The 15,221-nt window shown below is 47.7% G+C and overlaps 1 protein-coding gene across 15 annotated transcripts in view; it reads left to right on the top strand.

The window, feature by feature from the left end:
* Window positions 1–14,559, top strand: part of COL13A1 (collagen type XIII alpha 1 chain) — an 85,309-nt gene extending 70,750 nt beyond the window's left edge. For 14 of the 15 annotated variants that reach the window (XM_027904726.1, XM_027904737.1, XM_027904736.1 and 11 more), the window contains 9 exons: window positions 230–256; window positions 1,680–1,760; window positions 3,710–3,745; window positions 5,301–5,354; window positions 5,630–5,683; window positions 6,411–6,446; window positions 9,310–9,396; window positions 13,518–13,556; window positions 14,117–14,559. In XM_027904726.1, coding sequence (XP_027760527.1) covers window positions 230–256; window positions 1,680–1,760; window positions 3,710–3,745; window positions 5,301–5,354; window positions 5,630–5,683; window positions 6,411–6,446; window positions 9,310–9,396; window positions 13,518–13,556; window positions 14,117–14,119 — 417 coding nt within the window. In that variant the 3' untranslated portion in view covers window positions 14,120–14,559. The remainder of the gene's footprint in view (window positions 1–229; window positions 257–1,679; window positions 1,761–3,709; window positions 3,746–5,300; window positions 5,355–5,629; window positions 5,684–6,410; window positions 6,447–9,309; window positions 9,397–13,517; window positions 13,557–14,116) is intronic. The other variant, XM_027904727.1, reaches the window with a different exon arrangement.
* The last annotated feature ends 662 nt before the right edge of the window (window positions 14,560–15,221 follow it).

Raw genomic sequence — 15,221 nt, 5'->3', positions numbered from 1 at the left:
ACTGCAGAAATGGTCTTAGTAGCACCCCTGGCCCCCTGCCAGGGTGTGCTTGGCAAGACCCTCCTCGTTACCAGATGGGAACAGTACATGAAGTGCCCGTGACACAAATAAAGAGGCCTCTGTGCCCCCAGAAAGCGAAAGCTCTGTACTGAACACTGAGCTGGGATACCTGGAGTTTAGAGCCCATCCTGAAACATTACTCATATCTCGTCTCTCCTCCCAAATACAGGGTCTTCAGGGCGTCCCAGGACCCAAGGTAAGGCTGCAAAACATTACATCCTGAAACTTAACTGAAGTTGTCCTAGGTGCTAGAATTCCCTTCAGTAACAATTTCTTAGTTTTCACATAGTACTTTTCTTCCATCTCCATAAGAGGACAAATCCTTCTGGATGTTTTCTTGAAGGAAATAGATCTGCAGCTCTCACTTTAGGGCCCAAAAAACTGATTGTTCCCTCCGGTTTTCACCCAGACAAGTGGGAAGTCACTGGTCCACGGAAATCTTCCCATGAGAACACAGCCGAAATCTTTGCCTGAAGGGTAAAGGTCTGTGCAGCAGGATGAACAAACATCATGCAGCTCTAAGTAACTGAACTGTAGCTTGAAAGGAGCCTTGAAATTACCCTGTACATTCTGCTGTAAAGCACTCGAGAACTTCCCTATCCCTGGTGGTGAGAATCTTTCTAATCTCCCTCTCAGCCTGCACCACTGCTTTGTCTGCTGTAAAACAGCTCCTAGAGAAAAAATAGTTGAGTGGAAGTATTCAAGGAGAGCTGCATCTTTCCTCTGACATTCTGGGCAAAGATTGGAAAACGTGGCAAACATCTTAATTCTTCTGGTCATCTTCAGTATTTGGCCACCAGCACCGTTTGGGTGCTGAAGGGGATGGTGTCCTTATCCTGATTCCCCTTTCCTCCAGGTGTTACTACAAACACAGTTATCTGTCAGGTCTGTAACTCAGCAGCCACTGCTGTCAGGTGGCTGGGAGACTTGTGTAAGAGACTGTGCAAACCTGGTTCTTCTGACACTCCTGTATCAAAATGCATCCAAAGTAATGTCTTAAAATGCCCCATGAACAGGAATGAGGGGAAGGAAGCTTTGGGTTGCGCTCTGAATTTGTGAGGAAAAAAAATTATTTAATGTATTGTGTTTTGTTTAGTATTGCTTTATAGTTCATAATACAGAATTTAAAAAATACAGTTGGGGAAGGAATGATGAAATTATTTTCCCCAACTGTTTAAACTGATGCCTTTGCATTTACAAAAGTCTTTGCAAAGGTGACTTCTGCGTGATTTTTCTTCAAAGCTTGTAGACCTGTCCTTCACTTCCAGTGAATCCACGTCTTAAAATGTAAACCCACCCTATCAGATAAGCTCTGGTTATTTATCTATAAATATCTGTACAGCAACAACAGCAGGGAGAGCAGCACAGGAGTGAGCCCAGTTCCCCTTTGAACTCACAGGGCCTGAGTCTCCTCCGTCTGCCATTGACTTAGAACAGGTGCTCACATGGGGAATTTGACTGACAGTGGTTTTCTTCAAATTGGGCTGAGAATTGGGCTAAAACATTACTCTGGTGCCTCCTGTGTCCCCCCTGCTGCTCTGGGGCTCTCTGAAGGGAGGAATGTTGGTTATATAAGTGCTGTTGTGGTGGGTTTATTTTCTGCTCCATCCTTCCTTTAGGGGGAAGCAGGGATTGATGGAGTGAAAGGAGAGAAGGGTGCCCAGGGTGAAAAAGGAGACAGAGGGCCACTGGGATTACCCGTAAGTATCCAGGAAGCAAACAGCACTTTGGGAGCCAAACTTGTGTCCGCTGTAAGAAGATCCCTCAATAGGAGACGCACGCGGGGATTTGATACGTAAAGACAGAGAAAGAGATGGTCTATAAATAACTGTGCCTTTGCTCTGTACAGAGCCTTCAACTTTCAGATCTGGTGAATAGATCAGTGACCACTTTATTTCTTCCTGCTTCTGGGAGGATTGGGAAAAACAAGCAGTAGCTTTCCTGGGGGATCTCTGCGCTTCGGGGCAAGGGGACAAAGACCAGAAACAGAAGTCAGAGGTGGAAAAGGCAATGCCTTCCCAGCCGCTTGTCACCTGAGCCGAGCTTTGTACAAGGCGTGGTGGTTCTCAGTGCACCCAGGTTCTTCAGTTGCCCAAACATTCCTGTCTCTTCTGCCACGGAATCAGTGCTTTCCCTGCCCCGGCGTGTCCCTGCTGTGTGTGAACTCAGTCCCTTTAGCCTCTGTTAGTGCACTGGCAGCCAGAGGAATTGTGGCACAGTATGTTACAGAGAAGTTGCAGGATCTTTAGATGCAAACCTGGCGATTTGGAGAAGCTCTTTGGTCACATCTGCTAAAGCCCACTGTGTGAGGTGACAGCTGATAAAGAGTTAGTGGTAACTTAGCCCCACCCACTCGCTCCACCGCCCCCCAAGTTCTCTCCTCATAAAAAGCACTGGTGGCACAGTACACCCTCTCCCTTTCCTGAATGCTCTGCCTGGAATGAGCACTTCAGAGTGCATCTCATGTACTGCGTGACTTTGTTGTCCTGTGTTTGACCACCCAGATCCCTCGTCCCTCACTTTGGCTGAAATGTGCGTGTCTTTGTTTGTAGAACGTTTTCCTCCTTTAGCTGTGCTGTGTAGCAGTTCCCTTCCAGGGCCTGAATGCATCCCCTCTAAGTCTGGGCCCCCAGGTGAGATCACACGAGTGTATTCCTGTGGCTGCAGGCAGAGCCAGTGGGGAGAAAGCAGTGCTTTGGGAAGGCTCAAATGCAGAGGACGGTGCCACAGTGAGGAGGCAGAGCCCAGTCCTCTGAGAAAGGCAAACAGAAGCTTTCTGTGGAAATGGCTGTTTCCTCAAAGCTGTGGGGTATCTGGACAGGGGAAGGAGGTCCTTGTGACAGTCTGAGCAGATGATGCCCCAGCAATTGTCCTGACCAGCCCATCGGCGTGGCAGGGAATGTGCTGACTGCTTCTCCTAGAGCAGTGAGCCCCATGAGCCCCCAGGGTCCCTTGGCTTTTCGTGTCACTCTTCCTGAGCTGTGGAGGGGGGAAGGCTCAGAAGTGTCCTCTGGGAAATACTTTGTTTGGATCAGCTCTATCAGCTGCCCAGCCAGGAAGCACAGTTACTGAGCTGCTGGTAGGATCAGACACTGTGGACCTTGTATCCCTTCTCAGAGCCACTGAACTCTGTTCCTAAGCTGTTCCGTGCCTGATCCAGTGTGTCTTCAGCCTGTCAAACTAAATGCAGTGGCCAAACAGGCACTGAACTATCTCAGACTCTGTAAAATCCTGCAGCTGGACCTGCTGCCTTTTCCTGCGTGACTTAGGGCTTGACATGACGCCAGAATTTCAGCCGCAATTGTCTGCAATAGCCTTGGGCTTCTCTACGGCAATGCAGGTTCCAGCTCTGCTGTCACATTGTTTTCAAGACCTGTCACAGAACAGCTGCTTCTCCAGGGGTTTTCTTGGTGGCACTGAGAGAAGGAAATCGGTCCTCTTTAAGAGGATCTAAAAGTTGCAGGTCGACATTACGTGTATTCAGTGTTTTTGTGTTTTTGTTGGTTTGCTTGTAAGTACCATCGCCTGTCCTTGAGATCTTAATTTTTGTTAATTGCAAGCATACGTTTGTCTCAAGTCACTGCTTCACTCACCTCTCCCCTCCTGTCTCCTCCTGCCTTGTTTTTGTGAACCCTCCCCGTCTGTTCAGGGTGCTTCAGGTTTAGACGGCAGGCCTGGACCACCGGTGAGTTCCGTTTCTCCGTTGCCCTACGTTCCTCCTCCCCAGTTCCATGATTTGTTTTGTGTCTTCTTTGTTCGCACCAGGAATAACCTTAAATTTTTTCCAAAGCAGGCTTGGGAGGGTGGCTAAACTTAAAAACTGGGGAGTGATGTCACACATTTGTCTTTTTTGATGCTGTGAGTCCACCTGAATCCTGGGGTCACAGGTTTTGTCCTGTGACAGGAACCTTCGTGTCAGCTGCTCTGACTTCCCGACAGAACCTGAATGGCAGCTTGTACACTCTCTTGCTTGGGGATATTGTAGACTTAATTTTATAGATGTGCAAGGGAGACCTCACGTATTCCAAGGCACTGAGGGATGGCTAAGTGCAGGCAATTGAGATTTCCATGGTTGTATGAATCCAGGGAGAGCCCAGTTTTTCTTACTTCCTTCACCACGCTGAAGTTGGTTGCTGCACGAGCTGCTCCTCCCCTTGTATTCTGCAGATCTTAACTTGTCTGAAAACCTCTCCTGATCCACGTGAATCATCCTGCTCACGTTGGAGGGGTTACTTCAGTGACTGAGGATTGCAGGCTGACGTTAAAATGTGCAAACCCCTTTGCCTTAAGGCTCTTAGAAAACGATTTCCCAAGCCTCGTTTCTTCCTAGGAGGCAGGTAATAATGCCTCAGAAGTACCCCTTTGTTGAGGCTCCGTGATGGAAGTGTAGATCCATAGCTGTGTGGTTAGCAAAGCGTGGATGGAGTTCAGGGAGCCTGTGCAGAGTTGGAAGTGCCCAGATCCTGTTCTTAACCAGAAGGACTATTGCTGAACTGCTGCACTGCCCACATTAAAGATCAGCTTTGGCTCAATCACTTCCCAAGGCCCCAGCAAGTTTCAGGAGCACTGGGAAGGAAGTTTGGTGTGCTAGTGGGAGATGGCCCCTGTGTGAAAGGGTTAGGAACAACACTGGATTTTCCTGTTGGCATGACTGGGGGCCTGGTGGAGTGACAGGCATGGCAAAGAGGGAACAGAGGGACTGAAGGGCACCCCTCGTAGTTCACATCTGTGCCTGTGCACCCCTGCATTCCTCGCTGCACCACGGGGTCCGTCACCTTGCATGCACAACTCACTGGCTGCCAGCACATAACCAAATGCTTTCCATTGATTCTGTGGGGGGGGGGGAGAGAGAAAATAAGGAACTAAAGGAAAAGAGAATTGCCTAACCTAATTCTAAATGGCCTTTATTCTGCTACAGCTTTCAGCTTTGTCTGATATAAAGTAGAGAGAAAGAATTCCTGTCTGTGGAGTTGGTAGAAATGCCTGCTGAAACAATTGTCAAGGGAAAGCTTCAAAATTAAAAATAAGGCTCTGTGCAGGGGTGCTGGTGGGATTTAACTTAGCAGCTCCCATTGTTCAAAGTGCCACCAACACTGAAAGCTGTAGCGGTGCGAGGTGCCTTCCACCACCAGACTGTCCTTCCACGCTGTGCTTTTCCTGAGGGAGCAGCGGTGTCTCCTGGCTTTAATGAGGCCCTAGAATAAAAACGTCCTGATGTGTTTTCCTTCCTACAACTGCAGGGTACTCCAGGACCAATTGGGGTTGCAGGACCAGCAGGACCAAAAGGAGAAAGGGTGAGTTTGTTTCAGGACTGACTGATGCTCTGTAACTTCCCTGAAGATGCAACAGCTCTGAGGGATAGAGGAGCTCTAGGCTTTTCCGGAGATGGAACCTCCCTCTCCTTGTGCATACAAGACCCTCAGCTGGGCCTCTTTGATGTCTGAGTGCCTCATCCTTGGGGTTTGAGGTGCTCTGAATGCATCCTTTGCTTTTTCTTCTCTAGTGCTCTGTTGCCTGTTTGTACTGAGTAGGAATGTAGCAATTTCTACTCTTTTTGTCTCCATTTCAGGGCAGTAAAGGAGATCCTGGAGTTGCAGGACCAATGGGGCCAGCAGGGCTTCCTGTAAGTATGGGAATACGAGGGATTTATCTACACAGCCCGTTTCCTTGGCAGCTGAAGATGCTGCAGTAATCCGGTGTTTGCAGTTGAAGCTGGGCTGAGTGTAACTCATCACAAACCTTTGCTCACTAAGGGGGTGACAGAAAGAGCTGAAGAGCAGTGACTTGGAGGGAGGAGGAGGAAGCTGAAGGGAAATTGTTAATTCACCTTGGTCCTCGAGCTACCAAAAGAAGCTGAGTGGGGCTCCCAGGATAGGTGTCTTAGTCCAAAATGCTGCTTTGGAGCACATCTGCTCCCTTTTACTTTTCACAGCCTGGCTGGGTGAGCCCTGTCCTGTCATTGCAGGGACAACAGCTGCCTCTAGTGAGGTTAATTAATTCCACTGTTTGGGATTGCTTTTTAAAAAACAGGGCCAGTGTTGAAACTCGAGTGTAATGGAATCGTGAAGCTGCTTCGTTGTTTAACACAAAAAAAGAAGTTTGCTGCTTTTTTCGGGGACTGCCTTCTCCAAACTGGTTTGGTTTTTATCTGAAGAACCCTTAGAGCAGGGTAGTGCTGTTACAGCCTGGATGGTCTGATGGAGAGGAGGTTGTCTGCTGGAAAAGTTTTGTGTGTTTGTAACATAGGTGGAAAAAAAAAAAAACAAACTCCTGAGCATGCACTCTTCTTTTTGAGTGGGAATACAGTGGGACCTGCTTGTTTTAAAATATTTTATGTTGATGCATTTCAGGGTTTACAAGGTCTGCCTGGTGACAAGGGAATCCGGGTAAGTTACCAGGCGAACTTTTTGTATTTAATTACTAACACCTTTACCCAGGGACAGCCCAGTTAACTCTGAGCAGCTCTCGTAGCCAGCATGTGTTTGTCTGCTAGACCTCCACACCAGTGAGTTTGCACACCTGGGTTTTAGAAGGTGATACCTGTAGCTTGTCCCATCACCTGGGACATTGAAGGCCGAGGGAGGGATTTTCTGATGTGTTCACTGCTGTCACAGCTCCGCTCTCACCAAAGCATGGGACTCCATGTGTAGTTCAGTTAGGCCAGCGTGCTGTGCTTTAGGAAATCCTGCTTGTCTACTTACTGATGTGTGTGGATTCCCATGAGAAGTAGCTGAGGTGCAGCCAGCAAATCTTATTTTAGTACTTTTAAATTCCCCCTGAAGCATGAAAAAGAAGGTCGTCCTCGAGCAAACACTCCTCCAGAGAATTTGGAAGATGGAAATTTAGAAAAGATAAATTAAATTTGCCTGCCTTCAAGAGTCAGACATGAAATCTCTTCAGGCATTACCCGGAATGGATGTGATGGTGAAGAGTTGGGTCAAAACCAGTAACGTGAATGGCAGCCTGTCCATTGTACCACCTCTGTTAATTGAAAGATAAACATTACCAAGGAGTGTATGCTGAGAAGCTCCTTCTTTTTCAGCAGGTTTCCTTGCCTGTTAAAGCTCTGAATCTTTTTGATAAAGACACTTGCGAGCTGTAGTTGAATATAATTTATGTTTAGAAATACAAATGACTTCTGGATTTGAGTCTTTGTAAGATAACAGTTGTATCAATGTCAAGCAGTTCAAGACAGTACAAATGTGTGTACTCACACATCTCTCCATAAGGCTGGTATCACCTAAATTTGTCTGAAAAAGTGAATTTTATAGTGCATGTGCCCGTGTGGTGATTTCATTGTATGGATTTGCTTTTGATACATAGTGAGTGTTCTCTGTCCTCCACCTGCAATGGATTTCTGACCTTACTCTGCACAGAAAGGGCAGTTTTGTAAAGCAGCAGCCAACTGGCATCTTAAACTAGGGGAGAAAGGTTCAAGGGAGCCCCAAAGTTCTCCCCTTTTTTAATCATTGCGTTTCTGGCTTTGTTTCTTAACTTCCTCTTCACTAACATGTGTTTTGTTTTGTTTGTGTGGCTTCTAAACAAAAAGTAACTCTTAATTCCTAGACTTTTTCAGTTGGTTTTTAAACTGGATATCTTAGAAAGATCTTTCATTGGCATGGGTAATAGTAGATGGGATTTTCCTGAGCTCTGGCGTAAAAGCAAGTGAAACTGGGAGAAATTGCAACTCCTTGTAGAGGACGAGTTGGAAAGCACGAGTGGGAAGTTGTGCTGGCCCCTTGAAGCGTGCATGCACTTTGCATCGCTGCAACCCATAGTTTGCAACGATGAAAAAGTGTGAGGAACTTGAGAGCGTAAATGGGCAAGTGCAATGTCTTAGCAGATGGGGTCCTGGAAAATACCCCTTTTCCCACTGAGTAGAGGGGCTTCCCCTTACTCATCCTGAAGTCCCAGACAATTTGCCAAAATCCTGTCTGTTCCTTTAGGCAGAGCAGAGCTCTTTGAACCGCAGAAACGTTCCTGCTGCCCTCTGCTCGGAGTGGGAGACGAGCGTGGCTGTGCCCCGGGGTCGTGCCCTGGCTAGGGATGGGAACAGGCAGAGTTTTGTGTAACCCAGCTGAAAAAGTGTGACCCCTGAACTTTTGCTGCCAACCTGTTGCCTTCACTGTTATTTTAATGCCTGTGTGGTTTTTTTCTTCTGTGTATGTGCATCTTCCTCGCTCCTACAGGTCCACCTTTGTCCCCTTTATCCCTCCGTCCTGTTCCGCCTTTCTTCCTGGTTCCTTCCTCCTTCCTCCAGAGCAATCCATGCCGCACTTTTCCTGGATTATCCTCTCCATTCCTGTGCTTGGCTCTGGGTGAATTCTCCTCATTGCCTCTCCTCTCCCATCCATTTCTTTTGCCAGCTTTGGGTTTAACGCTTTTTTTTTTTTTTTTTTTTTTTTTTTTTTTTTTTTTTTTTTTTTTTTTTTTTTAAGAAGAAACAGCAGCCCGTGCTGTCTGACTTTATCCCTTAATTCCTTTAACACTCCCTACAAGTTCTGAGTTCAGTTCCCTGTGCAGCCCTTTCCCCTGTTTCATGCTCAGCAGCTCTGAGAATTTTGTGTTCTACAGAAAGATTTGGCATAGGTGTAAGTGGCAAATACCACCCTAAACCCTTGTGCTGCCAGGTGAGAGGGTCAGGGAGCAGCTGCTGCCCTGTGGCTGTGCTAGTCCCTGGTCTAACGGGTTTTTTGGGAGAGCACTACTCAGAGCATCCCAAAGGGCTGTGTGGACTCTCAGGGCTGAGTACTGCCTTTATTCCCTGGCTGAGAGTTCTCTGAGTGAGACTTCCATTAAAAATGAGAATTCGGAGTGGTAAGAAAAACATCTTGGTGCCATCCCAGAGCTCCGGTGGCAGAGGAGGGACCTTCCCAGCCAGCTGCAGGTTGAGGATTGAGAAGGGGTGGCACACTGCTGGCTAGAGGAGTGTTTGCCCGTCCTGTGTGCCTGTTCCCTGAGGTGCCTCTTTCTGGAGTGTGGGAAGCCCCGAGAAGTCCTCTGATGATGCCTTTGATGCTGAGCCCTCCCAGTCTGTCAGTGTGGAACTGCAGCCACAGCCAGTGTGTGTTTATGCAGCTCAGTTACAGCTCAGCAGCTCTTCACTTTACATCTCAAATGGAAATTTCTTTTAAAATGTTTCCTAAATGTTTACCCTTTTTTTAAACTATCGCTGACATTTGTTTGAAATGGATGATCCTAAAGCTTTTGTGTATTCTTTTTTTTCTCGGACTAAACTATTATTTGCAGGGGGAGAGGGGCAAGAAAGGCTCTAGAGGGTCTAAAGGGGATAAGGGAGACCAAGGAGCGCCTGGATTAGATGCACCCTGTCCGTTGGTATGTTCTGTTTCATCAAATGTATTGTTTTAAGATGTGTTGATGGGGAAGACAGAAGGAAATCATAACATAAATAATGGTCTTGCAAAAGTACAACACTTGGATGAGGCCTGGCTGGGTTCCCACCTCATCCTGTGGCAAAGCTGCTTTCTCCAGGGGGAAAAACCCCCTAATCCCCTGAGCCATCAGGCTGCTGAGTGACCACAGTTATGTTCCTTCCTCTTCCAGAGCTCACAGAGGTTTGGGGTACATGGGGGCGTCCCATGTGCTAGGAGCCCAGGGCTTTGTCCTTTGTGGATAGAGCCCTGCCTCCCTCGCTGCCAGTTGCTCTGAGATGTTCAGTGTGATCCTGTCTGCAAGAAGGCAGGACTGGAATGCTGGTTCCCTGCCTGGGAATAACGGCCAGCTGATGGGACGGCCTGAGAGCACACAGGGCACTCGAGCTGCAGCACCCAGAGGGAAAATGAATCTCACTTATCCTAAATGGGATACGTGTGTCTGTCAAAACAGATTGGCCATAAATCCAGGCAAATGAATAGATACAGGAATATGTGTACATTTTTATCTATAAACTCGTATGCTCCAGCGAATTCTGCCAAAAACCTGTAGCAGTGCCACGGATCCCAGGAGTACCTGTGGATCATGCATCTGGAAATCCAGCTGCTGGGTTTCCTAGTGAGGATCAGAGGAAGGGGTGATTCCGACACTGAGGAAGCGCCATTCCCGTCCTCTCAGCTTTAGCTCAGGGAAGCATCTCCTGGCTCGCAGATCATGGAAAATCCAAAAGGAAGCTGCTGGTGCTGCTGCTGATCTGGGTGTGCAGCAGAGTGCCCTGTGAGGGTCCCGGTGGGGGCTCGGCCTCTCCCCGTGACACGGAGCTGGCAGTGACTGGAATAACGACAGTGGTTGATTTCATGAACAGGGTCTCCGAGGTTTTAAAGGCGAGAAGGGTGAGCCGGGGTTACCTGGGCTGGACGGCCTGGATGCCCCATGCCCATTGGTATGGCCTACCTTCCCTTTCCTGCATGCTCGTTTGCTTTTTGGGTCTTGGGTGCTATTTCTGATACCCCCAAATAGCTGCATGCCCTGGAAACACCCGGCAGCTCCTTCCTTACCTGTCTCCATCCTCCCTTCCTCACATTGCTGTTCTCACAACCAAACCAGGCCCTTCCCCTCAAGCTGTGATTCCCAGCTGCTGCCAGCACTACTTTGTGGCATGAGGAAAAATAGTGGGAATGCAGATTTGTTTACAACTGCTTCCCTTTGACAACTTCCACTAAACTGGCCTATGCAGACCTAGTTCTGTGCTGGCTTTGCTTCCTTGCAAGGAGCTGCAGTGCTCGTGTCCTTCATCAACTCTTATTTTTTAAAGTGCTTGTGTGTGGTAGGCACAGCCTGACATGGCTCTGTATTACCTCAGTCACCCCCTACAGTAAGATGACTGAAAATAAGTTATCCTGTTAGCAAGCCCATGTGAAACACATTAACTGGACACTTCACCTCCCTGCGAGATAATTCCTATTTATGACTCTCCCCAGAAGTCCAAATTGTACCCATAGTGTCAAAAAAACTTGTGTGTTTCCCAGTATCCATCTGATTATTGTACTAGTGCCTGATCTAGCCCAAGTGCTGTAAGACAAAGGTTTTCAGGAATACTTGATCTCAACTCATTTTGAAGTATCCCACTAAACATCACCAATTTATTCATTTTCTCTGAAATTTTGTGGAGATGCAGCATTCAGGTGAGGTTTTTACTCCCTACGACAGCCTCAACATCTCCGTGACACAAAGAAACTACTCCCCTGCTCTTCTGGCCTATTTGGCATGACAAAGTTTGCTTGAGGATGGTCCTTCCAAGCTTACTTAAGGATGTCTGCCATTTCCAAGGGATGGAAGATCTGTTAGTTCAATTAGCTGGAAAAAAGCGCGTTCCCAAAGCAAAAAGTCACATTTAGTTTGGAAGGTTTTCTTAGTTCTCCCAGGGAGGAAAAAAAAAAAAAAAAAAACCTGTGAAATTGCCATTAAAAGCCTTTGTTATTTGAGCTTTGTGAAGAGCTAACCCGTTTTCCAGTTTTCCTCCCAGCACCCCCTCCTTTGGGCAGTGCCGTTGCCTCTCTGGGGCAGTGCCTCTGGCACTGGCCACTGGGAAAGCCTCAGTCGCTGCTCTGTAAATTCTGAGTAGTAGAAAGGAGCTTCTGTCAGTCCCACAGGTGAAACCAGACCTGCCCAGAACAGCCCAAGAAGGAGGAAAACCACAGAGCCACGTGTTCTGCCTCCCCATGGTCATAGCCAGGTTTCTACGGAGTAAGTTTTGGCTGAGTAAGGCACCAGATTCCCCAATCCCTGTAAGGATTCCGTGGGTGCCCTGGCAGACCACCCCTCTGTTTGTGTCGCTGCTCCCAGTGAGGGTTCACCCCACATGGCAGTGTTGGAACACACGCTTCTTGTCATTCCTATTTTCTTTAAGGGAAACTTGCCAGTAAACCTGATGAAATGCAGATGCCATTATTTTTTAGATGCAGCGTTCTGGCATGCGAACTAGCTCGGGAACGTGAATAAGCATGTTTTTGGATCCAACTAGGTTAAAAGCTCGGCATCCAGCTGACACATCCATGTGTGTAACTTATGGGGGCTGTGAACTAACGCTTTGCACATCTGAGATATGTGGAAGGAGATCCTTGGTGCTAATAAGCATGTCGTGTTTCCGTTCTCGGCACATTCGCCCGCAACAAACACTTCTTCGTGACCCTGGTCTTCCTTTGATCCCTAAGCTGCAACTCCCTGGCCTCCCATTCCTTCATGCACCTAACTTCCATCTCCTCCTGCACTGCACTACACCAGTCATTCCTACCACCACCAGTGTACCAATGGGAATGCCATAATATACCCAGTAATTAACTGGTAACTCAGTATTTCCACATATTTGGGGGGGGGGGGGGGGGGGAAGGGAAGGAAACAGCACAAGGAGACCACATTTTAAAAAGCGCATTTAAAAAGCAATATTGTTGTGGCAATGTTCAGTTCATCAGGCCCCTGAACGTGCACCTCTGTTAAATAGTTCATTTCTCAGGATATACTGTGCATTTGCTTTTCTGTTTGTATTGGTTTTTGGGTTTTCCTGGGGGATAGCGATAGCTCGTGAATGGGCCACGTGGACACAGCACAAGTGTTTGATTTCTCGTGTCAGAGATGTATCTCCTTACGTCTGATTCACCTCCTGCTCAAGAGCACCGTAGCGCTGACGTGACATCCTGTTTTCTCCTATCAAACAGGCCTTCACGGAGATAATATGAATGGCAGTCAGTCATTCACAAAAGCCTTTCCCAACCGTGGGTCTCCATCTTTTGGTAGCACAGCCCATAATGCATCCAACCTTCTTCAACATTAAAAAAAAAAATTAAAAAATAATAATAATAACAACAACAACACACCCACACGGGGCTGTGCAGCCCAAGACATCAGGGTTGCAGAAGTGTTGGGGGATTTTCACAGAAATCCTACTGCTGTTATTGGAGCCCAAGACTCTTTCCTGGGAGTCAGCTGAGACGTCCTGAGCTAGCACAGGGGCTGCCCAGCTGCTTGCCTTCCTAATTTCTCTGGAGCAGGATCTCCTCAGAGGCAAGAGAAGACAGCTGGGCAGGATCTCACATGACCTTTAGCAAACAGGGCAGAAAGGAAATGGAGGGTTTTTTTCCAGACCTTCTTCAGGATCAGAGGTTAGTGCTGACCCTGGGGTTTGCTTATAACCTCAGCCAAGCCAAGCCTGAGGACACAGACCCCCCCACCTCACGCTTTCCACTGCCTTCCTTCCTCCTTCCTTGGTGGAAGCCTGGATAAACTATTCCCTGAGGAGGAACGAGAACAAGCCTACAGACCTCATGTGCATAAGTCCCTGGACAGCCCGAGGGCTCTCCCCTCTTCAGCCCCAGCCCTTGCTTCATTCAGGTTCCTTGAGCCAGAAGTCCGGGTCACTCCGAAAGGCTGAGGAATATCTCAGACTATTCCTCCAGCCCTGGTTCACGCTGTTTGTTGCAGCTGTCATAGTTAACCCACGCCTTCTTTCCTCCCTCTCTGCAGTTCTGCCTGTGTCTAAACTGCTGTTGCATCCGTCTCTTTTTCAGGGGGAAGACGGGCTTCCAGTTCAAGGCTGCTGGAATAAGGTAAAATAGTCTTGGAAATGCTGCTGTGCTGAGTTGGCAGTGCCATGTGTTTCTGCTAGTGTTTTCCAATTAAGTCTGGTTAAGAGCAAAAGAGTTGTGGAGGCTTGGATGGGATTTCCAGGACTGTACCCCTGAAAAGCAGCAACCAAAACTCCTCCTGGTTTGTGTATCCAAGTTCAGCTCTGTGAGCCACAAAGGAGAGAACTGTCTGTGTGGCCTTCGAGCTGCCCGGCCCCGAAGTGCTCTAATCCTTGCACAAAGATTAGATTTCCACCTGGATTCCCTCAGACCCCCTGGGGTCTACCCCACCTTCAGCACCTGGTTGTGGATGTAAATGCCAGGTCCTCAAGCTGCAGTGGTGGGAAGATGGTGGAGGCAGAGTCAGCCCAGGCTGAACCTCCTGCCCTCACTGCCCAGGGAAGTGGAAAGGATGCCTGCTGAGATTCCCATTGCTTTTCCTCCTGGAGACCCCGGAGCCAGCTTCCCCTCACGCCCTGTGAGCTGACACTAACACCTGGTAGTGAGTTGTCACTAACACTCGTTTATGTTTTCTTTTGCAGTGATGATTCTAACCCTGGACTGGCCTGTGTGTGTTACTGTACATAGGATATTTATTTTTATACAGTGTTCTTCTCCAAAATGCCAAAAGTTACGCATTTTTACAAATTATCAAAAAGCTGCATATTTTTTTTGTACAGAAAATACTAGATTTTTTTCCCCCCTGTTTGTCAGTTCTCTGTATGATTCTACGTCTGCATTATGCTTGTTTTGTCATGGAGTACAGCTGTAATATTTACATGATACTGGTGCACACATGATGAATATAGGAACTTAATAAATTATTGCATTAAAGATGCCCGAAGGAACTGCCCTGTATAGATTTAAAGGTCATTTTCATTTTCCAAGCTGGGTCATTCAAGAATATTTCAAAGTATTATGTATTTTTTATTAAAGTGAAATATAAACAGTTTTGTTGTGACTGAATTAAAGTGTTGCTGAAAAACTTCCTGGTAGTCACCGTGCGCTGGGAACGTAAAGACTCCCATGATTTATAATTATCCTCCCATGGGCTGGAATAACACTCATGACAGCGAGCCCTGGCTGGCAAAAAAATTCTAACCTCGTTCTAAATTGTAGGCGTGCGAGTAGCCCAGTGAAAACCTCGTTTAAAATTAAGTGTAACGCAGCACTCACTCCTCGATGATATCCGGATGAATGTTACGGAATGAAAATCCCCGTGGCTTTTTGAGATGTTAACCAAAGGTCGCATGCAGGTTTGCAGTGTGCCCTTACAGCTTGCATCTGTACAGCTTAATTACCTGTCCTGATCCACCTTTGTTGGTGTCACAAGTCTGAACTACCCAGAGAGGAAGGTGCTGCCGGGCTAAAGTGACCATCACAATGTGCTTCCCTTGGAAAACAAGCAGAAGCCGAAATCCATTCCCTCAAACATGTCCACTGGCACTGGCCCTTCATGTAGGGGGGAAAGGCAGTGGGCAACCCAGGAGATTCAGGGGAAGCCACCCGTGTTTAACGGTCCCAAGGGAGAACCGTGAGTGGTGATTCATTCGTGAGCCTGATCCACTCGAGTCCTGCTCTTTGCATGATGCCACAGGAGTTGGGCTTCTCCTGGCTGCAGCTGTGCCAGCTGGAGTGGTCCCCACC

The sequence above is a fragment of the Empidonax traillii genome, unplaced genomic scaffold (assembly GCF_003031625.1).
Source record: "Empidonax traillii isolate 1590-97213 ecotype Southwest subspecies unplaced genomic scaffold, ASM303162v1 scaffold1080:size189641, whole genome shotgun sequence".
NCBI classification, from domain to species: domain Eukaryota; kingdom Metazoa; phylum Chordata; class Aves; order Passeriformes; family Tyrannidae; genus Empidonax; species Empidonax traillii.
The sequence above is the reverse complement of the archived record's forward strand: the minus strand, read 5'-3'. Positions and strand labels throughout refer to the sequence as shown.